Consider the following 25,430-nt stretch of genomic DNA (forward strand, 5'->3'; position numbering starts at 1 on the left):
TTTCCCTTTCTCTCTCTCAGTCTGAGGGGGGAACAAATTCAGCAGGTCCGTCTCACAAACACAGATTGGTTTTGGGATGGAAGGGACCTTAAATCTCATCCAGTGCCACCTCAGCCATGGCAGGGACACCTTCCACTGTGCCAGGCTGCTCCCAGCCCTGTCCAGCCTGGCCTTGGGCACTGCCAGGGATCCAGGGGCAGCCACAGCTGCTCTGGGCACCCTGTGCCAGGGCCTCACACCCTGACAGGGAAGAAATTGTTCTCAAAATCTCATCTAAACTTACTCTCTTTCAGCCTACACCTTCTTCACTCTGGGCCAGGTCGTGGCACTGGGCTTGCTGGGGGGATTTTTCTACATAAACCTATTAAGTATAAAGAGAAGTTAATCATTAGCTGGCTGGTTGTGCATTGAGACAGAATCCCTCCTTTGTCTCTCAGTGTTATTAAATGCTTTCTTTTGAAATGCCTCATAAAAGTGATAGATGCCCTTTCTCTAAAAGCCAGGCTTCCAGTCAAGCTATGCTTGATGCTAGCTCAGCCACAGAGAGCCCCCTTGTTTAAATCCTTGTTTAAATCTAGAAGCCTGAGGCAGATAAGGTGAAGGCAGGCTGGCTGCTGTGCCGTGATAAGGAGCTGCAGGGACAGGAGAATGTTCCCTGTGCACCATCCCACTGCTGAGCTATGGCTGGGCACCATGAGAGGCACAACAATGACTGAGCTCAGGCCAGGGATGCAAATGGTCAAGTGAATTTGAGATGATAAGGTGGTGGAAGGCTGTTGGCATTTTGAAAGATTGTTTAGAGTGGAAGCTGCTGCTTAAAACAGCTTCAGAAACAGCAAATTCCACCTGTGTAGGCTAAAAAAGGGTATGTGTGTGCCCACCATGGAGTTTACCTTTCTAGCTGGGTTTATCCTTCTAGCTGAGTTTAACCTTCCAGTTGGGTTTAATCTTCCAGTTTGGCTTAGCCTTCCAGCTGGGATTAATCTCCAGTTGGGTTGAAACTCAGCTAGAAGGATAAACCCAGCTGGAAGGTTATCTTTCCAGCTGGGTTTAAGCTTCTAGATGGGTTTATCTCCTCAGTTGGGTTTACCCTTCTAGTTGGCTTTATCCTTCTAGCTGAGTTTAACCTTCCAGTTGGGTTTAGCCTTCCAGCTGGGATTAACCTTCTAGCTGGGATTAACCTTCTAGCTGGGATTATCCTTCTAGCTGGGTTTAGGCTTCCAGCTGGAATTAACCTTCCAGTTGGGTTTAACCTTCCAGTTGGGTTTAACCTTCTAGATGGGTTTATCTTTCCAGTTGGGTTTATCCTTCTAGCTGGATTTAACCTTCCAGTTGGGTTTAGGCTTCTAGCTGGGTTTATCCTTCTAGCTGAGTTTAACCTTCCAGCTGGGATTAACCTGAGTTTAACGTTCCAGTTGGGTTTATCCTTCCAGCTGGGATTAACCTTCCATCCAACATCAGTGCTCAGAGAGCCCAGGACTGCTTCCAGAAGCACTGCCATCTCCTCAAACACACACACACAGAGCCCTAAACAAGAAATGAGTGAACAGGGAGGCAGAAAGTCAGGCCTGAGTGAAAGAGCAAGCAAATACCCTTTCCAAATCACTAGGGAAAAAAAAAAAGTTTCTCCCCAGAGGAGTGATAAACTGTATTTTAGCCTAGCAGCTTTTACAAGGTGCAAGTGTTGCTCAGGAGAATAAATGCCTGCTTTGTGTGGCCCCCCCTGGAAGCAGGAGGCAGTCAAGTCTGGGCTCAGCTAATGTATCATCTATATTTACATGTCAAAATCCCCCCTTATTTAGGTTCTTGATTTACAGCCCCCAGTTTTCATAAAAGTCAGTCATTCCTAGTGAAAGAATGCAGAGCAGATTTATAGGATCTGCATTATGCCTTAAATCTTAATAGCATTTTTAAAGCATTTTTATGACTCGTCCTAAGTAATGTTTTCCCTCTTTTTTTTCAAGGCATTACTGTGTAAAACCAAATACAAATCCTTACCTTAAAAACAAGATCATTTTAACGAACCCTGCTGCAATGCCAAACCTTGTCAGCAATGTCCTTATAAGCCTCTCTTTTCAAACATTCATAGCTTGAATGTAAAATGTGCTTTTCACTAAGGTTTGCCTGATAAGATCTCAACCTGCATGAGCAGTGAATTTGTTTTCACCATCACAGCCCAAATAAAATAAACCTCTGGAGGCTGCTGTGAGGTAGATGAAGGTAAAGGGCCTGATTCTGTGCCTGCTCCCCCACATCAGGCTGCTCCTTGCTTAGAAAAGTCTGCTTGAGATATATGTCAGCTCAGATTTAGTCCAGTCTGGAGCAGAAATACCCCAAATCCATTAATCACAGCAGAGACACAAAAATGCTGGCTGGGCTCGTGTCTTTGCACCCATGGATGGGCCCAGCACTGCAGTGTTGGTTCTTAACCAACTCTCTCGAGAAACCTCAACCTTTAGATAGAAATTTAATTTTCAAAGAATAATCTCAGCGGTGTGTCCCAAAGTGGCTTTGTAGGGAATGAGTTTCTCAAGCATTTTTTATTAATTATTTTAAGAGTTAGTATGTTTTGGGGGAGACCTTGGAGCCCCTTCCAGTGGCCAAGGGGGCCCCAGGAGAGCTGGAGAAGGACTTTGGACAAGGAATGGGACAAAGGGAAATGGCTTCAAACTGAAAGGGAATAGGTTTAGATTAGATATTAAGAAAAAAAATTCATCCTTGAGAGGATGGCAGGCCCTGGCACAGGCGCCCAGAGCAGCTGTGGCTGCCCCTGGATCCCTGGCAGTGCCCAAGGCCAGGCTGGACACTGGAGCTTGGAGCACCTGGGACAGTGGGAGGTGTCCCTGCCATGGCAGGGGTGGCACTGGATGGGATTTAAGGTCCCTTCCAATCCAAATTCTGGGATTCTGTGACTTCAGAACCAACAGTGCTGGGGACAAAACAAATGTCCAGGCCAAGGACAGGCCAAGGATTTCTGTAGAGAATATATTCTCACCTCTGGTTCCTTAACCTCAACATGTTCAAAGGAAACGGAAAATATCTGATACACACTGGGTTATTGCAAGCCTGAGTGAGTATACATCAAATACTACCAACAGAGAAAGAAAAATAAGTTGGGAACAGCAAATATTTCCAGTAAATTATAAATATACTTTAGGATATCTTGAACAACATTTCAAAGAACTCAGAATATTCTCCCACTAAATCAAGTATTTACTCTGGACCCAGACTTGCAACCTCCAGTCATGAGAGAGTCTCATTCATAGTAACTGGGTTTTGAAGGCAAAGACCACTCAGTTGAGTATACAGTCTTAAAGCCTGCTGTTATTCCCTTAAATGCTTTCAAATTTAACATTTCCATTTACAATAGCATTGGATATGAGAAACAGGTTTTAAAACACCAGTCTCCAGTCCAAGCAGGTCAAAATTTGCAGATAAAAATCAATCATAAATGCAGCTATCAACTACATACCCTGGTAAATATTTAGATATTTCAACAGACTTTGTTAAAGTGCATGAAATTTTGTGTAAACAACAATTAAAATCAGTATGTTCTATGCATAGAAAAAAACACATTAAAATAAACCATGACATTGTGACAATTTATATTAAAAATACCCCAGGGAATTTATTGAAAAGCCATAAAGTTTAACCTAATGACTGGTAGACACTGAAAAGCTAATCATATTTTGGATACCTACATACTACTTTTAAATCTCCCAAAGAGGTCAGCATCAACAAGTAAATAAACCCAAAATTCCTACCTCCTACCTTCCCACAGACAAATAAACACTGATATTTGTATACAATCAGTTAAGCATATTCTAAGAGAAGCATAAATAAAGAAAAATAAAAAAGAAAGCCCTGAGGACTTATCAACAGAGCTGAAATTGCTTCCAGAAATCCAGCATTAATAATACACACCTGCTTGAACAGGTATCAACCTGAGATGTGATTATACAATATTCAGAGTTCTTGGCTTTGGTCAGACATGGTTAAACTGAAATTGGAATATGTGAAGAGTGGAGCTGGAGCATCCTGGGACTGTGTGCCAAACTCTTGAGCTCCTCAGGCTGCTCCTCCACACCATCATTTTGCTGCTCTTCAGCAATTTTCAGGGGTTAAAGCTGAAACCTGAGTGCAGTTTCTGTCCTTTGCTGCATCTTTGCAATGAATAGGAAACAAACAGGAAACCATCCCTGTAGAGGGCAAACAGGGGGGGCCACACCAGCCAGAATTCCTGGCTGTTGTCTTCCTGAAAGTGTCCAGCCAGCAAACTCCTCCTAGAGCTATCCTATATCAGCTGGAACAGCTCCATTGGGACAGGCTGGATAAATATCCCCCCCCAAAACCCAAAGCTGTACATTCCTGTCTCTTCACAGAGAGAGAATTGTCTCAAAGGCCACCACTGTCCCATTTTCTCCTGATTTCCAGGCTCTAGAGCCCAGTGCCTGGGAGAAATCTCTCCCTGGTAATGTCAGGGGAGCAGGCTGTGATGCTCCATCCTTGGAGGCTGCCAAGAGCAGAGCACAGGGAGCCCTGCAGAGCCCAGTGTAATCCCAAAGCTCCTTCTCAGAGCACAAGGTGGACAAGAGCTCTCTGGGGTCCCTTCCAGCCTGGAGTGCTGAGAAATCATCCTCCCTCTCTCCCCTGTACTCCTCCTGCACCCAAAATTAATCCTTCTCTAGGAATATTTTCATTTGTGCCTTAATATTTTCTTCAGGAAGTCTGCTGACACTGAACTGAGAGTTGTGTTTGTCAGCTATCTCACACTGTCACTGTTATTTCATTACTGTCACAATCCCTTTCCCCCCAAAGTGAGAGCTGCCAGCTCAGACCATTGTAATGAAACACTTGATTTCCAAATGTTCATTGAAGCAGGAAATATTTTACACCCCCTGAACTTTCCAATAGCTCAGGAGCACACTTTTTCCCTCTCAGCAAAAGTTTCTAATAGCTCAGATGTGTGATCTGTGTGGAGGAGTTATGGCTGAGCTCGTTGGGATGCCTGGATGCCAACTGAAAGGCAAGTCTCTTTAGATGAACTAGAAAATGTCATTTATACAGGCTGTGGAAATATATTTTTCAGACATAAAACTAGAGTGTAAGAGACCATGAGATGCCAGTCACTCAACCCTTGGACAATCGATCTGTGCTGCTCACAGCAAATGTGTACGCTACTTTCTTTAAAAATAAAACTTCTGTGCTATAGATTCCAAAATCTCCCTTAGAGGTTTTAATTCAAGAGGCAAGGACATTATAACATGCTCTGATGCTTTTGCCTGTTGTTGTTATTTGAAACCTGTCTTTTTTTGCTCTATTTCTATTTCTTGCATTATGCAAGGGGAGCTTGGACACCAGCTGACCTTGTTCTAAATAAATGTGATTACAATCCACCTCAGTGCCTGCACACCTGGGGAAAGCATTCCCGGCCAGCCTGGGGGTGCTGAAGCTCTTGACCACTCAGGGCTGAGCATTCCCTTGGCAGGAGACAGTCAGCATGGACAAGCAGGGGCAGGCAATGAGCCTCAGCCACAGAACCTGTCAGAGCACGAGTTACTGCTGCCCTGGGACTGCATTAGCTCACACATTCCTCTCTTGAAAGCTTCTTTTTATGAAGTGCACACCGTGGATTCCTCCAAGCCAGCACTCCCTTTCTGGCTCCAGCCCATCTGGAGTGGGAATGAACCACTTCAGAGGGAGCTTTTCTGGGATGATGAGAGAGGCATTGGCCAAAGCCTTGTGCTGCCAGCCTCACCTGCTGGCCCAGGGCTGGGATCTGCTTGCCCTGCTCAGGAGCTCAGCCTGGCCCTGCAAAGGTCTGGGAGGTAACAGGGCTCCAGGCTGGGTCACCAACCCAGCTACAGAGAGGCTCTGGGAGTCAGGAGGGATTCAGAATCACAGAATGACCAGGTTGGAAGAGACCTCCAAGATCATTGAGTCCAACCCAGCCCCAACCCCTCAACTGAACCCTGGCCCCCAGTGCCACATCCAGGCTTTGTTAAACACACCCAGGGATGGGGACTCCATTCCAGAACTTTATCCCCTTTCTGTGAAAATCTTTTCCCTGATATCCAGCCTGTATTTCCCTTGAGGCTGTGTGCTCTGGTTGTGTCAGTGCTGCTGCAGACAGAGCCCAGCCCCAGCTGAGCACAGGTAACTGTCACTAACCTGTTGTGCATGCTTAAATTGGTGAAGATGAACAGAATTTAACTATCTGCATTTAAACAGAAGTCCCAAAGGCTTGAGAGTGATTTATAATCCCTGAACAGCAAATCTGACCCTGATTCAAAACCATATGCACCAAACAACCCCCCAGGCCCCACTGATCCATATATTCAAAAGTTTTTACCAAAAAAAAAAAAAAAAAAAAAAAAAAAATCATTCTGCTGCTTATATGCCACAAAACTTTGGTGAATTTTGTGTATTTTTTAGCCACAGCTGAGCCAGACAACACTGGAAGGATCAGAACCAGAACAGTGGGCAGAGATTAAATGTGTAAGCAGGGGGATGGCAGAGCAAGGGGCAGGGGCACATCCACTGTGTGACACCAGGTGGGAGCAGAAATTTGGGAGCTGGGTGCCCCAGAAGTGGAAGATGCTGCTGGGATCACCCTGCCCAGGGGCCAGAGCTGCTTTGGGCAGCAGAAAAAGCCTCAGCTCCACCTCAGGATGGATGAAACCAGGCCATCTGGAGAGGCAGCACACGGGTTTTTAGCAGAAATTGTGATTTTAAATGAGACTCCAAATCTGGGGAGGGCATCTGAGAGCTGATATCCTGCCTGACCAGAACCAGAGGGGCAGACATGGGATTATGTGGCACCTTGGGAGACAGGCTGGCTTTTCCACCCCAGAAATTCATGTGTGTCAAATATGAACCTCATTTTTATCCTCTCCCACTGTCCAGAGATGTCAGAAATCAGTATAATTGCACAGACTGGCAAGACTCCCTGGGAATTATGTGTATTTTCTCTCTTTCTCTCTCATACAGAATCCATCTCTCCTCTGAATAATTACTGCCAGAGCTGAATCAGAGCCTGCCAACATTACAGAAAAGAATCCAACCCTTTTCTACAAACTTTCAAAACAAATATGACTTCACTTTGCTGATTTTTTTTTCTTAATTTTTGTAGATTCACTGTCATTTGGTTCTCTTTGAATAACTTGAATGAGTTTAGGGAAGGCGTGGTGCACAAGGGATCTTTGGGCAGACCCTCAGCTGGAGCACAATTGGCTTCAGAGAAAGCCCTGCTCAGTTACATCCTGAAGATGCCTCCCAGTGAATTTGAAAAGCTCTCTTGGAGATTATTCACCTCATGTGAATGCCACTGCTCCCACCAGCTCTGTCATTTTAGGGATTTCAGCTGTTAAGTCAGAGGGCAGACAATAGGATGGGACAGAGCCCAGGTAATTAACTCTTCACTTGGTTTTATTACTGAATCCTGAGCTGGACTCCCACAGGGAACCTGTTAACACATTAGTCAAAGGAAAAAGGGCAAAACTTTAAATAATTAAAGGTTTGGAAGATGAAATTAAACAGCAGCGCACAGGAACTTGAAGAAAAACCCAACGAAACCAAATAAAACCCAAAAGGACATTAATTGAAACCTTTAATCCCAACAAAGTATTCATCCTGAGGTAATTAGTGCCATAAAAGCCTCTGACACTGACAGGAGAGCTGTCTTCAAAAGCTGCACACGTAAGCAGCCTGGAACTGGGAGAGGAGCTGGCAAGGATGGAATCCTGCAGAGATGTGAAAAGGAGGGAAGATTTTGGAGGGAGCTGAGCCTTGCAGTGTTCAGTCATTTCTCTGTGAAAACATGTTTTCATCCACCAGAGACTGGAAGAGGAAAAGGATGGGGGAGGTTTGCCAGCAGAAAGGCAGTTCCTCCTGTAAGTAAGAAACCAGTGGGTTAAAAAGAAAATTAGCAGCAACAAACTGAACCTTGAAATGGATTTGGGACAAATGTCAGCAATATGAGGTGGTTAAAACTGGAATCACACAATTCCTAACTCATGGTGCATGAAGTGCTGAAATCTAAAAATCTCCTGCTGGTGTTCCTCTGCTATTCCCAATTACAGACTTTTCTGAGATGTACAAAATTAAGGTTTTCTCTGTCCTGCTCATTTTGGCACTTCCCCAAAGATGACAGTGACTCTTGGAGCCCAAAAGGGGGGGTCTCACTTGGATCAGTTCTGCTCCATTTGCACCTTGCAGTTCATTGTTCCATTCCAGCTTTAGCCCCTGCAGTCCCACCCTGCTTGTTTTTCTCTCTGCAGCCCACGGGGTTTGTGCTCCTGGGCTGAGATTTGGGTCATTTGTCCTTGGTGCCCAGCTGGAGCAGGAATTGTTTTGTCTCCCTGCTCTGTGCACAGAGCTCACCATCCCCTCATGTGAGCCCAGACCCACACACTAAAGCAGCACAGAATGGGAAACAGAGAAAAGCCAAACCTGAGACATCATCAGCACAGAAATAAACTGAACCAGACTTGACCACACCAACTTCTGAAGCAAACCCCACCTTTCCAGCATTAGGTGCAACATAAAGCTTTAAATCACACCCATTAATGCCTTGCCAAGCATTTCCTTTTTGCCAAATCAGAACAGATTTCAAGTGAGGTGCGACTTTGTGTTTAATGATGACCTGAGCTCCTGCTTTTATAGGAAAACTGGACACTCTCAGTGCCCTCCTTTCCTTCCCTGTAGCTATTTATAGCTGATGCTCAAATCCATATCTGAGCTCATTCCTGCTCGGTGGTACCGGGGAGCTGCCAATCCTCCAGGACTGAAAACAGGGAAAGAAAACCCCGGTCCCTCTGGCTGAGGCTGTTCCAACCCTCTCCATTCGCTGATCTCTGCTGCCCTCTCCTGCAGCAGCTGCGAACTCCCAGGAATTCAGGGAAATAATTCTGTATTTAAGCTGCTGTGGTGAGGTGTTTAACCTCCACGGGGATGGGGCAGGAGTTTTAGGAGTAGGGAAAATTTAAGCTGAAAAGGGAAAGTGGTCGTGGCAGTGTATTGAGCACAGCAAGGGGCAAAATAATGATAATTATATTAATGCTAAAATGATAATGATAATAGTGATAATAATTGTAATAAAATAATAGGAACAATGGTAATAAATTAAATAAGTTGGAAAACACATCCAAGATTAACAAGTCCACTTTTGACTTAATACCACCATGCCCACCAGTCCAGATTGTCCCCAGGTGCCACATCCACTTGGTTTTTGAGCACTTTCAGGGATGGCGACTCCACCACTTCACTGAGGAGCCTGTTCCAGTGCTTAACCACTCCTTCAGAGAGGAAATCTTTCCTAATATCCAACCTGAACGTGCCCTGGTGTAACTTGGGGCCATTCCCTCTCCTCCTGTTCCCTGGAGCAGAGCCTGTCTGTCTGTCCCCTCCTGGCAGGAGCTGTGCAGAGCCACAAGGTCCCCCCTGATCCCCCTTTTCTCCAGCTGAGCCCCTGCCCAGCTCCCTCATCCTTCCTGGGAATTATGTCCCTGAATTATTTAAGAGGTTATCTGAAAGCGCAGGAGTCTCACAGAAACGCAAACATTTCAAAAGTTGATCAAACATGAAAATGTGGAGGAATGGGAAAGAGAAAAAATGTGCTTTGCAAATAATCCTGTGGCCAAGGAATTTGCCTGCAAAGCAGTCAAAAAGGATAAACAGATGATTTCAGTTCAGTTCAAAGAATGTGCCTTGGCTTTTTGATGAGAAGGTTGTGGCATAAAATAAGAATAAACTCCCTCCACATTGGCTTAGCCCTACTGGGAGAAAGAGCTGCTACCAGAAAACATCACATCCAGGTGATGTCTGACAAATTCCCTCCCTGCTCTCTTTCCATATTAGCCAGGCTGCTTTCCCTTGCATTAATCTGCCTTTCAGCTGCCTTTTAATCAAAGCCAGGCTTAACTCTCCAGTGGAAAAAGAAAGCAGATGCTGAGGTAAACCACAGAGCAGAACTGGAAGAAACAGCCAGAAAGAAAAGGCTCCTTGGCTTGATAAGGATTTAAGAACTAATTTTCTAGAGGGAAGGGAGAAAGAAAATGCTCCATGTTTTTCCCAGCTTGGATAAATGGCTATGCCTGGCTTCTTTTCCCAAATGTAGGAAGCATGGGGTTTGTACAGTATTTTGCATGTGCCAGTTCCTATTTAGTTGTGCAACATAGAAAAAGCAAAAAAATAAATGCTGACAATTTGAAAATCAATCTTCAGATTGTGGAAATGAAATTTCTGTGCTGTCAGCAATTAAGAAACAAGCACTCCAAACAATCCAACAAGTACTCCAAGTCATTCAGCTGCTCTGGGGAGGGATTGTATGCCAACAACCAGAGACTGAGATCCAGTATTGCCATTACTGTAGGTACCAGTTAAAATTCCAGATGCAAGAAATTATTGAAATAGAACATGGCAGGAAAGAAAAGAGTTAGATATTTGAGGGGAGGAGTTTGTGTTTGTTTTTTTGGTTGGTTGTTTGGTTGATTTTTGGTGTTTTGGTTCTTTTTGCCGAGGGGTTTCTTTTGTGTTTGTTGGCATTTTTAAAATTTTATTTTGGTTTTTCTTGTAGGGATCCCCAGCTACCTTTCAGACATTAGATCCATTGCTTTAATAAATGTCCTCCTGTTCCCAAGGCAATTTTCTCCTCAAAAGAAAAGTGGTTGGTGACCAAACCACTGAGGAAAAAGTTCATTTAGGAGCCAGGAAGGTAAGAGCAAAAGCTGGTCTTGAAGAAATTACATCTGCAGCAGCAACCTGGCTGGTTTTTCCTAGCAAAACAAATGCTGGAGCTGAAGCCACACAAAAGAATTACACAGTAAGTCCAGACAAGAGATACAGAGCTCTGGAGAAGCTTAAAACTTTCTGAAATAGCTGGTCCTGCACACTGCATAAAACATCAAATGAACCCACCTTTTATATAAAGAGTTACTTGAGACAGAAACCAAGATGGTAAAAAGAGGTGTGTGTATAAAAGTTCACAAACAATGCTGGAAAAAAAGCATTTCCAAAGGGTCAACAAATTACCCCATTATTCATGAGCCTGTGGTTGGATTCCAAACGCAGGGGGAAAAAATATTGCTCAGTAGGGCCATAAATATGAAACCAGTTTAAAAAAAAAGAAAGAAAAAGAAAGATAACCTTTTTTGCAACTTAAATTTGTTGCCTGTAGCTTTTTTATTAGTTACAGCAAGTGAAATAAAAGCCAGACAAGTCTAATATAACTCTATCATCTCCTGCTACACCAGGGTGAAAAGCAATAACTGCATTTTTAAAAAAGCACCTGTTGGCATCTGTTTTGCCCAGTGGATAACACAATCACTCAATAAAGCCCTGGACAGCAGCCACTGCAGCAGAGCTTGCCAGGGGAACCCTCCTGACCTGCAGCCACTCCTCGTGAAATGAAGCAGCAGTGACAATGACATGGACAATAAAAGCATTTTCAACTTGGGGATCTGATTTCCAGATAGAAAACCTTAAAGCTGGGCCAAGAAAGTCACACTGGAAAGGATTTCACAGCCTTGCCTTCACCGCATGGAGTTTGGTCTGACAGGAGCTTTGGCTTTCCCTGCCCACGAGCTGCTCCCTCCCCACCACCCAAATTCCTCCTTTGGTGCTGCACTTTTGCAGGGGAGGAGGAGAAGACAAGAAAGTGGAGAGGGGAAAGTTTAATCCATGAAAGAGGACCAACAGCTTCAATGAATAGCATAGAAATAAACTTAGTATCACCTAATTGCTGCTCTAAGATTTTCAAGACTGAAATCAACTTGCCACTTACCTTCAGTGGCTGCATTTTAGATGGGCTGCTCCCCTCCTTTGGGGATCCACGCTTTTCCTTTTCTTCCAAATTGTTACAACCAAGTCAGAAAGCCATTCTAAATCTCAAGACAAAAAATAAAAAAACAAAAAACAAAACAAACACCAAACCAAACAAACAAAAACCACAAAAACCCCCCCAAAAAACCGCCCAAAAAAACAACCAAGCAAACAACCAAAAGCCACACTAAGAGCAAAATAAACACAAAGAAATTCTAGAATTTATTAGAAAAAACCCCAACTTTAACAAGTAAATCCTAGATGCTCTATTTCAGCTACATTTGCATGTTTTCTGGTTTTGTTCTGCCAGAGCAGATGGAAGCAGATGGATGAGGTGCCAGCTCTAATCCCTCAAAGTGTGCCTACCATTTCCACCTGGATGTTAAATTTTACCCTTTCCAGTACTTCCCTTTTTAATTGGTGGTTCCACACCCAACTCATTACAGCCTAATTTGTTCAGCTGGGCTGAGGAGGCAAGAGAATAAGGCAGAGTTCCCTGTTACAGGAGCTTGGGAGCCTTCTGATAATCAATTCTATAGAACAGGCTGTATTTATTCAGTTATGTTACTGTTAAAATTTGCAAGAAATCACTTAAATTATCAGTTAAGTTGTGAGGATGCACTTTGTTAGGAGGGCTTAATTCACCACACGTAATAAATATTTGTTAGAAACTATGCACGTTTCAAGAGCTGGATGTTGTCTTCTGATTAAAATATGAGAGGAAGGAAAGCACTTTGCATGTGGGCAGTAAATTCTGACTCCATATTCTGCCAAGCTCTGCCCATCCTTAGGGAAGGCAGGATTCAGATCTGCAAATAAAGTTTGTATTGTCCTTCCACAGAACAGAACTTCAATGAGTCCAAATCCACCAATCTGCATCTGAAAAAATTAATTTTATGTTTTTAGGGTGTTTCTTTTCCCCTGGAATCACCAGGAGTGGACAAGATGCACTTTGCCTGTGAGGTAACTCCACAAAGCAATGACAACACAGCCCTAACTCGGGCAAGGGGGTGTGGAGTTGGAAAAGAATTTGAATCAGCTTGGGAAATGAACAGATATTGACTTTGCAATTCAATCTTTCAGTACTGCAGCCTTTGGAGAGGTGAGAGCACAGCTCTGCTGAGCCCCTCTGTGAATACTCCTGTATTAAAGCTGCCACTTCCAAGCAAAATGCTTTTGCCTTGAGTGTCTGCAAACACATCAGCAGCATCCACCTCCTGGTTTTGTTTTGCAATTCTCTCATTCCTACAGAATCCTTTTAAACACTCCTTCCCCATCCTTATTTTTCCTCATTCTTATCTTTCCATTTCCTTATCTTCAGTGTTTAAGTAGAACCTGAGCAATTTACTATGAGAATTCCAAACTCAAAAATATCAGTGGGTCAGTATCAGCCTCATTAAAGGATTTTATGTCACTGCTTGGATCTGTGGGTATCAGTTTTTTTACCCTGAATTTATTAATGAATGGTTCACATAAACATCAAAGTTGTGATGAATTACTCTAAGAAAGTAATAAATAATTATAAAAAAACCCCAAGCTCTACTCTTTTGTAAGTTATTATTTTTCTCGTTCTCCCCAGCAATTACATTTTTAGTTGAACTTTTAGAATACAATTTTGGGCAGCAAGTGATCGTCCAAACCAAACCCATTTCCTATGAAAGAGTCTGTGACTGTCCTCATTTTCTGTCTCCAGAGTCAGCTGCACCAAAAATGATCTCTCAGATTATTTGCTCAGACACTCAACATCAACACTCTGAGCCAGGTTTCTTGATGTATAATAAATGCCTCTCTCTGGCTGCAGTGTCTCTAAACTGGCAGACTGCATTTTAATGAAAGCAAATGATAAATAATTTGCAATATAGTACTAATAATTTTGACACTGCAATCAAGTATTTTGTGTTGTCGTTTTCCCTAATTATTCCCTCTGAATCTATTCTAGGTATATGTCTGTATATAAACACACCCACACACCATTAAACTGAATTTTTTGAGAAGTACTTCAGAAATTGACCCAAGTTAGGCAATTTTAGACACTGTTGGTCAATGTTTAATTTACAAGCTGCCTTTATTGTGAAGCACATCATGATCCAATTAAAACTCTAATTAGGGCCTGCCTTTACTGAAGCCAAGCTGAAAGAACATTTTCTAGACTTTTCACTGACAGAATAAATAAATCCATTCCCATAGAACTGAAATAATTTGGACTTTTTTGAAGGATCCCATCAGGAACTGGAAAGAAATAAGCCCATTTTTAAAATTCAGCTGTGCCAGGAGAGTCCCATGACAACATTCACCGTGAGCTTCCCTCAGGTTGTACAAGCAGCAGTGGAATGTGAGCACACAGATGGGGACAGAAATGCCTGTGGGACTGACTGAGCCCCAGAGATGTACAAATTTCAGATGCTTCACTGAACTGAAGACAATTCATGCAGCCCTGCAGACTCAATTTTGAGCTTTTTTTGGTTTTTTTGTTTTTGATCATGGAACGCCAAAATTCTTCCTATAAAACAATGAGAGGGGGAACCAGCACTAGTTGTGCTGAAAGATTTTCTCCAATTAGAAGTTCCTCATCTAGACAACCTCAATGCCCAAAAAATTCCTTATTTGCAAAGGTTCTGTCTTTTGCAAAAGTCTTTCAGCAGTTAGGGAATACTCTGCTAATCCAACATCCCAGTTAATTAATACAAGGCTGGTGTTGAAGACAAATGTACAAAGAATCTCTGTATGTTATACAGAATCTCTGTGTATTGACCTGCAAACACAATTTTACCATTTCCTTATTGCTAAGGATGGTCAAACACAGGTTCCAGAGTTATGGCTTCACTGCTGACAGAAGTTTCAAAATGCAAAACTAGGAAAATACAGATTATAAAATTCTGTGGCTGCTTGCAGTATTCACAGGGCTTTGAGGAAGGAATTCTCAAAGGGGTTTAAAGGAGTTAAAATCGTATTTATTTAAAAAATTCATTCAGTTCACTTTCTAGGCTGTGAGAACAGAAAGGGAGGAGGTTTCTTTCATCACTTCTTTCTGTGCTTTGCAAAACTCAGGATGTGCAGACCGTGTCCTGCTCTAATTTAACCCATACACATTTTGTGTTTGCTGCTAAAGCCTGGGAATGAATTCTGCTCAAACACAATGTTTCATTAGAACTAATATGGAAAATGTGACTCAGATGCACAAAGGATAATCACTTCCTCTATTAAAGCAGCCCTGAGCATTGTTCCTGTCCAGAAGGCAAAATGACAACAGTTGCACAAGCAGCACTCAATTCCAATGATGGGTTTGTATTAAATCAAGACATACAGAGATTTTAAAAATATTTTTATTATTGTAATGAGACTGCAATATTATCTAAATAAACTTTTCAATCACTATTACACTCTATTTTCCTCAGGAAGGTTCCAGTTGGGAATGCCACAAAGTATCCTGCAACCTGTACACTTAAAAGTTTATAGAAACATTCAGTATTAAAAGGCCTTTGCAATATGTTGTTGTTTTTGTTTTTTTAACCATCAGAGTTATAAATCCAAGTGTGTACTGAAGTTGATTTATCTCAGAGACCCACTGAGTTAAATTTGACAGCTTCAAGGGCTGTCAAAGAACAAGTTTGGGTGTGCTCACAACTCTGTGTGAGTCTTGTCCACCAGGGTTGCCACAAAAGCAGGAGATGGAGCAGAGCTGTAGCAGTCACTGTGAGCCAGAATTTAAACCACTGCTAATTACAGCTATTTTTGATTAATTCTGTTGCTCACATAACACTTAAGGCAAATTTCCTTGTATACTCATTTTCCCAAGCTAAAGCAACAACATAAGCACAGTTCACAATACACTGAACAAAAGGTATTTTAAGGTAATTTATGTAAGATGTGGCAAGAACAAATACAACACATTGCAGTTTAACTCCTACATTTCTGCTCAGAATAATGAAACTCCCTTTTTCAGTTTGTATTCAAAAAGACTTGAACAATCTACCCTTTCCAATTTTAACAGAAATGTTATTTAAGACTTGAACCAAAAGTTTTTTGGAGCTGGAGATGTCCCAGGGTTGATGGGAGTTCTGAACACATACCCACAAATCCTTGAACAAAAGGAGAATCCAATGCACTGTTACTGCAAGGAGACAGCACAAATGAGAGACATTTTACAGGATTCTTTCCAAGACAACAAACTCAACTTCAGTAGCTCCAACAAGCTGGGAACAAGAAGAATTTAGGCTTTTAGCCTAATGCCACAGTCTTCAGTTTGCAAGGGCAGTGTACCATCAGCAGCCACTCCTCAGCTGTGAAATTCCTCATCAGTAATACACAGAAAAGAGACATCTGACATTAGAAACAATAACACAAACAAGTACTGAAATACTGGCAAAAAATCACAATAGAGGTTTTTGGTGGCCTCCCTGTGTATGTGGACCATCAGGTATGTTAGCAAGAGCAGTATCTCGTGAAAAAGCCACTGTTTGGGCTTTGCACAATGCTGTTTTCACCTTTTGTTAATCAGACATTCAATAACTCAACAGAGACTGGGGACAGCACCAGCAGTGCCCTGACCCTGCTGCTCTGGAGGGAAAACCTTCTCCCACCCTTGGACAGGCAGAATTCAGCCCCCAGGGTGTGCAGGGAGTGCACACTTGAAAATAAAATGGAATATAACACTCCCTTAACTGGAAAAAGTGATGTTCTATGGATTTCTGGAATGTCAGGAGAGCAACATTTGTAAGTGAACCTGTTAAAGATTCCATGCCAGGCAGTTATGGAAATGACAATACAGTGAATTGATTTAAAATAACAGTAATTTTTAACAAGAAATTGGAGTGAAAAAGCCATGATGTTCCAGGAAAGAACTGTGTGCTTTGTGATCTCTATTTATTTTTAAATATATTTATATTTTTACAGTACAGACTAAATCATTTTTACATATAAATACAACAGTATTGAAGTTTTATTAAGATTTGATTTTTAGAAGTAAATGGACCAGACTTTGACACAGGTATGGAAGCCTTTCAGCACATCTTCAAATTTGGTTCCTGCTCCAACTGAAAAAGTGGAAATATTATTGTATAACTTTATCATAAGCTTCTTTCCCCTCCTGTGAAAGTGCAGACAAATTTAACAAAAAGCAACATCACAGCTCTTAATCCTGACTTCCAACACATTTAACAGTATTTGCTCCAATCCCACAGATCAGCTATGACAGTGATTCAAGAGAAAAGTGAATTTTCACCCAGTGGAATCCCAGTCTGCCAGACAACCTCTGAACCACAGAACTCTCACTCCTGTGTCACCTCCTCCTTTGGCTGCTTGAGTTCACTCAGAAGCTCCTTCCCACTTTCTCCTGCTTTTGAGGCAAAGAGAGCAGCTCCCTCCTTAAAGCCCAGGAGCTTCAAGCTTCTGGCATAATCTGCATACACAGCATGGATCAATTTATGTAAATGAGGCATTAAGGAAAATACAAATTAATAGCAAAACAAAAAAAAAAATTCAGAATCCCTTTTTTTCCCCTTCTTACTCCTTACCTCTCCCAAGGTGAAAATGCTGAACATTGCTACCCATTGTGCTAATCCATTATTTTTCAGCACAAGTAAGAAAAAAAAAAGTTGCTTTAAATTCTCCTTTTGAACTCATATTAGTATTTATAAAGCAACAGGCAGAATGCTGCAAACTAAACCAGACAGATTTCAGATATGCTTACGTACCTACCATGATACAAAGGCATAAATTGCAACAGAAATCTTAATGACATAAAGATTTTTTCATTAATCAGACTTGAGCATATCTACATGACTTATTAGTGGCATTTTTTATTTACAGGCTGATGACTCCATAGGTATTATTTACATATGCATTATTATTTATAGTATATAACACAAAAGTTTGTGCAACTGCTCAGCTTCCCAGAACACCAGGTCAGATGTGAAGATTTAGCAATCAAAGACAGGATTTCAGAAAAAGGATATTTGTATCATCATTAACTTCAAATGCCCCATACTTCAGACAAGCTTCTACAAATAAAGCTGCTCTGTCAAAGTACCTCATACTGTAAAATGGAAAAAAAAAAGAGAATAATTTGTTAGGATACAAACCAGAAAAGTATTCCAGGACATCACACCAAAACATTTGCAGAGAGGCTTTCCAAAACTCTTTTATATCTCCCCTTCCTCCTTGCACTCATGAACTGACACTTGCTATAAATTTTCCTGAAAGATCAGGGCTGAAGTTACTCAGAAAAAATCATAGAGACTATAAATCATTGCTGCTGGGTCCATGGGAGCTGACAATCTGAAAGCCTGCAGTAAAATGAAATGCCAGTCAGAGCCCACAGGTTAAAACTAATTAAAGACTAACATGCTTGTGGGAAATGGATTTGTAGAGAATTCTCAAAGTTTGACAGAAACTTCACACAGTATGTATTTGTATGTAAACTCTGAGATAAGAAATACTGACTTAGAAATGCTATGGAATGGGACAGATATTGTTACGAGAGAAATGGAACTAGGAACAAGTTTTAAAGGATGGTTTTGTAAATAAGATTATATACTTTAGAGAAATATAAGAAATGCTTTTAATGTATTGTAATTAGGAAATAGTTGGCTTCTGATTGTGATAACCTGAATTATAACTATTGTCTGTATTGTCTCACCCTTCACATGAGACTGAAAATGGAATAAAAGTTTGTAAAAACTCCTGTCAGCTGCCCCATCTCTGGGTCAGAAAAGGGCTTAGTCCAACACATGTGAAAATAGAAACAGATATCAGAAATAAGTGTGGACAAGAGAAAGCACAGGTTGTGCTGCTCCACCTTTACCTGTGTAACATCTCTGCAACTTTTGTGAAGCAGCCAAGAGACAAGAGGACCAGAATGGCCTTGGATTTCTGGTTGACCTGCGGGGAGCAGAGGTGATCGACCCAGCGGCGCAGCACGTCCGCGCACTCCTCCGAGCTCAGGCGCACCTGGGGACACAGCAGAGCCTCAGGCAGCTGCCACACACCCTCACCCCGCTGCATTCCCCTCAGGCAGCACCCTGGGCAGAAGCAAAAGCATCTGAAAACATCAGTATTTCATAAAAAGCATATTGCTTGAGTTAACAGGGCATTAAGGAAAATCAGAGACATCTCGGTATAAAATACGTCACTTGGGTTGCTGTGGAGAGCCTGGTTCAAGCATGGCTTAAAGAAAGAGGCCATGAAGGTATACAGCTGATGGGAAAGTAAGGGGTAGCTGTGGAGCAGCATTTCCCAGGCTTGATTCTGTAAATAACTAGGTTCTCAGGCACCTTTTCTATAAACAGCAGGATTCTCAGACAGTCTTCTCATAACAGTCCTTGGCTGCTCTGGGAACAGATATGAAGGTTTTGAGAACTTTTCATATCACAGTGAGAACACTAATTTTGGTTTCAATAAACAACCACGGGTATTGTAAACAAAAGGAGGGGTTAGAATTTTCTCTGTAACCTATCGTGAGCTCGGATTTTGCAATATGCATGAAGTTAATTAACACTATTATAAAGGGTGACTGATTTGATCAATAAATCGGAGTCGATGCTGATTAACAACAAGATGGATCGTCTCCCTTCACTTTCAACAGGTTGCTGCATTTTTACCTGTGATTAACATAATTTTTACCCCAAGCTGTTCTAAACTTTTTCTAAATCAAGAAGTTACTTTACTGAAGACTTAAAAAAAAATCTTAATTTTTCTGAAAAGCAGAATTTCACTTAGAAAATATAAGTACTAACTTTTCCATTCTTTCTTCAGGAAACAAAACAGAAACTTTACTTAAGAGATGCTGAAAAATATTTACTAATTCCTGCCCATTTATAATGTGGAGAATTAATGCTGTGCCTGGGTAGTTTTGCTGTAATTTGCTGTAACAGAAGGTGATGCCAGTTTATGTGGGTGGTGGTAGTTGTGAAATCAGCTCACACACTGCACAGAGCTCAGCACGAAGTCACTGCTCAGTTAATTATCCACATCCAGGAGTGGGGTTTTGTAGTTTATTATCAGTTTATACTGCTGCAGCTATGTGGACCCTCCCAAACTGCTGAAAAATTAGGAAACTGAATATTCCAAGCCTTTTTTAGGCCCCAGTCCTGTAATGTGGACAATGACAGCAGACCTGTGTGGTCAGAATGCTGAACAATCTGCCAGTCCTGATTGAATGGCTTGGCTTCTCATAGCTGTATGGTATTTCTAATTGATGTTTCAGTGATTCAGGGAACTCCAGCACCCAGCTCAGCCTTCCTAAGCACAGATGCTGAGCAGGTGGTTGGTGCTGTCAGCCTGGGGAGTGAGGAATTCTCACCTTGGCCAGCCAGGCTGCTCGGTTCCACTCGCCGTAGGTCTGCAGGTAGCGACAGGCGTCTGCAGCCTTGTCAATGAGACACAGCAGCTGCACCCCCTCTGCAAAGAAACAGGCACTCCTCTCAGGAAACAATCCAGGGAAAAAGGGCTGCTGGGTGTGGAAAAGGATCCCCACACCCTCAGCACATGAAGATGTTGAGGCTGCTCTCCATATAACCTGGGTGCCAGTTATTGCATCTTCGCTCTGGGCTACAGAGGCCACACAAAGCTCTCATTGATCTTTGTTCTGAACACAAATTTAGGGGTTCACAGGATTTCTTATCATGGAGACATAATGATCTTTGTAAATTAAATAAACAGATTTCATGGGTAGTTCTTTATTTTAATTTAATGTTGTCCACAGGGCAATTATTAACAGTCTACAGAGTGGAAAGTAGTTTTTTCCAGGCAAGTACACACTTTTAACTTTCTCAGCATGTTTGAGTATTTCAGCTGTATGGTTATAACTGAAGTAGTTATGTTTCAGCTCTTGCATTGAGCAAAATTAACCTGTACTTGTAAGAAAACACATATTATGAAAAAAGTTCTGAACTGAAAAGGAGACTAAATCCATATTTCACATTTTGTAATAGGAACACCGAATTTTAGTTAATCCTTTAATTAGAAAAGTGGAAAATACATATTATGTTCTCAGCTTCTTTTTGTGCCAACAACTGCTAAAAGATTTACTCCAGAAGTGACTTTTCCAGTGAAAATAAATCAAGACAAGCTGGATTTTATAACTCAGTTACTGATCATTTTTGTGTTAACTACTCTGTGTAGTGTCTACTAGAGTACATCCATCACAGCAGGATTCACTCCTATTTCACTGGCATCCTTAAAAATAATGAGAATTATCACTTTACAAGCAAAGAGAAAGATATTTTACCTGCAAGCTTTCCATTGGCTATCATGTTGGTTGCTACCAGTTTAATGGTGCTTTGAGATGGCCCTGATGAGGTGACAGTTGTGACCAGGCAAGCTTTGAGTGAATCACAGTAATAATGTGCATTCTCTGAACTGGTTTCCAGCAGCAGTTGCACTGCTCTGTCAGTCTGGCAAGAGAAAAAAAATACAATTTTGACCACAATATATTAATTTTGTTTAAAAGCCTTTCTATTTTTACCCTTTTTAAGACATGGAACAAATAACAATGGAAGTTATTCTAAAACAGGCTACAAAAATATCTCGCTGTCTATTAATGACTAAGATTCTACTTTAATAGGACATTGTCAGTAAGAACAGCATTGAAAATTCGTCATGAATTCAACATAAGAATGCAAAAACTCTGTACTGAGTTCATATAAGTAGGAAATAAAAAATAAAGTTAGAAAAAGCTTTCCTTGAATAGGCTAAGTACACAAAACAGACAGGGAAGAAGAATAAAAAATTCAAATATTACCCACAAACCTGGCCCAAGAGAAGAAGTTGATCAGCACATTTCCTGGTATGATCATATGTTGATCTCTTCACTTCCTGGAGATTTACCCTTTCCAGCTGGAATTTCTGGACAAAGAAGGAAAAATATTTTAAATGTAAGCCTACCATAAGAAATAAAACCAGGCTTTTAAAAGATATTTACATATCTTGCCAGTTTTTGGACCAGCCTCTATTTTTAAGTACAAGGAATGTTTTAACCCAGACTGGTATGTTCCTAATAAAAGTGAAATATGTACAGGGAGCTGAGTGTTTATTGTACTGATGACATTCCTTTAAATTTGGTTTTGAACTCTTTGACATACCTGGAAGTAAGAATTTTCACAGAGCACATCATAGCATATATCCAGAGGATTACCCAGCTGCTCCTGGAGGACAGCTGTGTCTGGTTTGGCAGGCTTTTCCTGGCATAAGCTGTGCAAATAGTGGGCAGCAATAGTCCAGAAGTGCAGCTCAGATTCATCCCCATACAGTCTGAGAAGATACAAAGCAGGACATCATAATCACATAAAAATATGATATATTTCATTTTCTCAAGGACTGTGCATTCCTGTGGATAACACAAATACTTTGCTTTATCAGTGGGACAAACTGTGAGAGAGGATTATGGAATGATATTCATTACAACAGCAATTAAACCCCAGAAATATTTAGTACAGAAATACGTGGAAATTGATATTTATTATTATTTTGCACTTAAGTCACTGATATCCTCTTTCAACCACAAGTTGAAAGTTTGAAAACCATCTCTGAGCACAGACAGACTAAAATTAGCTCAGTTTATGCAGAGGAACCACACAGAACAATGACACTTGAAATAAACCCCAGGCCCTGCCCTGTTTGTACAGAGCTGTTGTGAAGTTCTAAATGAAATTTTGGGGCATGATCAACAAAATGTAATGTGGCTGCCAGAGCTGCAGTTATAAAAGTGCCACCAAGACTGAGGGAATTTCCTTGTATCCAACAAGCAAATAAAACTGTGTCAGTGAGGTAAAATTTCCATTTTGGTCCTAAACCCACTCTACTCAATGAGTAACAAAGTAGTTTAGGGACTGTGCTAAGGACAACTGGGAGAGTTCCTAAACCTCAGCTCATTCCTGTGCATTAATAGCATCAAGATTTTCCTAGCAAACATTTCCTGTATTCATCTGAATCTCTTCTACCTGGCAACCAGGAGACATCTCTGCAGGAGAGTAAAATCTGGATCAAGCAGAAGTTTCTTTATGTCACTGCAAAAGAGAAAGTTCAACTGTAAAATGCTGGGCAGGACTTTTTGTTTGGTTGGATCCATCACATACAAACTGAAAAGATCAACCCCAAAAATACAGAATTTCTTTTCTGAAATGAAAAAATGCATCTGTTAAAACAACTGCAACAGGAATGATATATAATTTGAAATATAGCTGATCTCCAGGGGTAAATGCAGGGAGTTCATCAGGAACTCTTTATCCTTGCAATATAGGGAATCACCACCAGGGTGTATGCAAAGCTGCCAATTAGTCTGCAGTAATTCTACTAATTACAACATTAATTCAGCTACGAATAACCTTGCAGCTATGTAGAGTCACAGCAGAAGGGATGCACATGCAGGAATTTAGCCTTTCCACAGGTGTTTCAGACTGGATAAAAACAGGCTGTTACCTTTGCCATCCTACTAAATGAAAGGAAAAAGGAAAATGGACAATTTATTGTATATTTATTAGCTTTAACTATAATTTTCAAGGTTTAAGTGGAATGTCAAAATCTGTTTTCTCTGTAAATAGAGCAATGTGAATCAACATAACTCTGGAATTATATCTTCAGCAAAGGATTTTTGGAATCATCTTTTTTTCCTCACAAACAAACCTTGGAGTATTTAGGTAGCAGTGTGCAATGCAGTCTGGATCAGCATAAAGAACCCCTAAACCCCTGAGAAGCACTGCTTAAAATATTCCAAATGCTCACAGGTCACTTGCAAATCATGTACTGACCCTATCAGTACCTTTAAAGCACCAAGTTAAAAATTAAATAAAATTTACATTAAAAATCCTTTTTTAAAAATAAAACCTGTCATTACTCAGGCACATCTTTAGAGAAGAGAATTCTTTCTTCATTAACTGTGAATTGCCACAAACTTCAGATATTTTGCCTTCTCAGAATTCCATAGCTCACACAAGTAATAATAGAAAAAATCTTACTTGGACAATGAATTCAACTGCTCTTGAAGAAGGCTTTTAATATTTTCATTCTCTGGATAATCACTGGAATAAAAAAAAAAATAGAGGTTTCCTGTGTTACAAAAAGGACAGAATTACCTGAAAAGAGCACTACTTGTAGGAGAAAAACACAGGTTAACAATTGTTACACATTAACAATGTTTCACATTCTTTGGGTAAGCCATTCATGCAGGATTCTTTATCCAGTTATGAGTTCCAAAATAGCAGTGAAAGATTTGGTTTGCTTCCATTGAGTCTCAGAGTAAATGCCAGTCTTTCTTTTCCCATTTTTCTTTTTTTCATTAATCATAAAATGAATAAAAATGGCAATGACCATGAGCACAGTCCAGGACACAGAAATGTGCTCCTCTGGTGATGTGGATGTGGCTCCCCAGGAGTACAGACAGGTCTATGAGGATATCAGAATATCACTTTCATTTACACTTTAGGAACAACTCTGATGGCTGCATTAACTTCTAGAACAAAGAGAACACAGTTTTTCTCAAAAGTAATACAATGCCATAAAAATATTGCCAGGACTGAAAGCAGACTGCAGTTTTTAACAGCCAAGTGCTACTGAAAGCCAGAAGAAATACCTGACCTTAGAGCCTTACCTATATTACTTTCAATAATAAACAGTGAACTAATTATAATTTTGACTGTCCCCAAGAGTGAGGAAACTTATACATCCAACAGTTATTTGCACAGAAAGACTAATAAAAGATATAGGCTTTAAAAAATAATAATATGTTTTATATAGATCTATATTTCTTCTTACATGTCCATGATATCTAGAGAATATTTCTCATCCCAGGGTTGATGCAGCAGGAATGCTTTTAAAGCTAATGAAGCCCTTGGAACAAGCAGGTAGGGACACCAGACAGGTTCTGAAACAAAAGGAAAAGATTCATTGTCCAGGGAGTCATGTGCAATAATGCTGTGTTCATTGATCAGAAAATGTGCCTGCAGAAAATATAGCACAGAAAATGTATTACAGAAAATGCACCACAGAAAATATCTCACCAGAAAATGGGCACAAGAAAATGTATCACAGAAAATGGGCATCAGAAAATGGGCACCAGAAAGTGTATCACAGAAAATGTACCACCAGAAAATGTATCACAGAAAATATCCCACGAGAAAATGGGCACCAGAAAATGTATACATCCAAAAATGTACTTCCAGAAAATGTATCACAGAAAATGTCCCAGCTTGTTTGCAAGCACCAGGAAAATCATACAAAAAAGTCTTTCCACACACCCAGCAGAGGCTGCTAGACATAAAAGCTTATCACTACACTCAACAAAAACATTTCATAGAGGATACAGGGTTATCAACCATGGTCAAATGAGAATTTCAGGATATTCCACAGTGGGTTTAGCCATAGACTCCTGGAATGCATTTTACTGGCTTTGGCAGAGCTGTGTGCAATGATTATTGCTACATGGTACACAAAGCAAGTAAAGCTATACCAAATATATCCTAAAGCATATTTAGTTTTGCTTTGTCCCCCTAATTCTTACAGCACAATACAAGGATTAAACCCCATCATCTGGAAAGGATGGTGGGAAGTTTAATGAGATACAAATGATCCATCAGTGCAATATACAGTATAATACAAGGATTAAACCCTATCATCTG

At 40.9% G+C, this 25,430-nt stretch overlaps 1 protein-coding gene and 1 long non-coding RNA gene across 2 annotated transcripts in view; both read right to left on the bottom strand.

Annotated features, from left to right (window-relative positions):
* Positions 1 to 7,595: 7,595 nt before the first annotated feature.
* LOC132075909 (uncharacterized) lies at positions 7,596 to 11,919 on the bottom strand. The gene is made up of 2 exons (XR_009418854.1): positions 11,783 to 11,919; positions 7,596 to 7,890 (listed from the first exon to the last, which is right to left on the bottom strand). It is a non-coding gene; the product is annotated as an uncharacterized LOC132075909 (long non-coding RNA).
* A 3,221-nt stretch (positions 11,920 to 15,140) lies between these two features.
* The window catches only part of WDR11 (WD repeat domain 11), a 39,369-nt gene continuing 29,079 nt past the window's right edge, over positions 15,141 to 25,430 (bottom strand). The window contains exons 20-29 of the mRNA XM_059477317.1: positions 24,568 to 24,676; positions 23,772 to 23,834; positions 22,758 to 22,823; positions 21,900 to 22,068; positions 21,568 to 21,663; positions 21,047 to 21,212; positions 20,120 to 20,217; positions 18,623 to 18,768; positions 17,772 to 17,854; positions 15,141 to 17,242 (exon numbers count right to left, since the gene is read on the bottom strand). Coding sequence (XP_059333300.1) covers positions 17,088 to 17,242; positions 17,772 to 17,854; positions 18,623 to 18,768; positions 20,120 to 20,217; positions 21,047 to 21,212; positions 21,568 to 21,663; positions 21,900 to 22,068; positions 22,758 to 22,823; positions 23,772 to 23,834; positions 24,568 to 24,676 — 1,151 coding nt within the window. The 3' untranslated portion in view covers positions 15,141 to 17,087. The remainder of the gene's footprint in view (positions 17,243 to 17,771; positions 17,855 to 18,622; positions 18,769 to 20,119; positions 20,218 to 21,046; positions 21,213 to 21,567; positions 21,664 to 21,899; positions 22,069 to 22,757; positions 22,824 to 23,771; positions 23,835 to 24,567; positions 24,677 to 25,430) is intronic.

This window comes from Ammospiza nelsoni, chromosome 8 (genome assembly GCF_027579445.1).
Source record: "Ammospiza nelsoni isolate bAmmNel1 chromosome 8, bAmmNel1.pri, whole genome shotgun sequence".
Lineage (NCBI taxonomy): Eukaryota > Metazoa > Chordata > Aves > Passeriformes > Passerellidae > Ammospiza > Ammospiza nelsoni.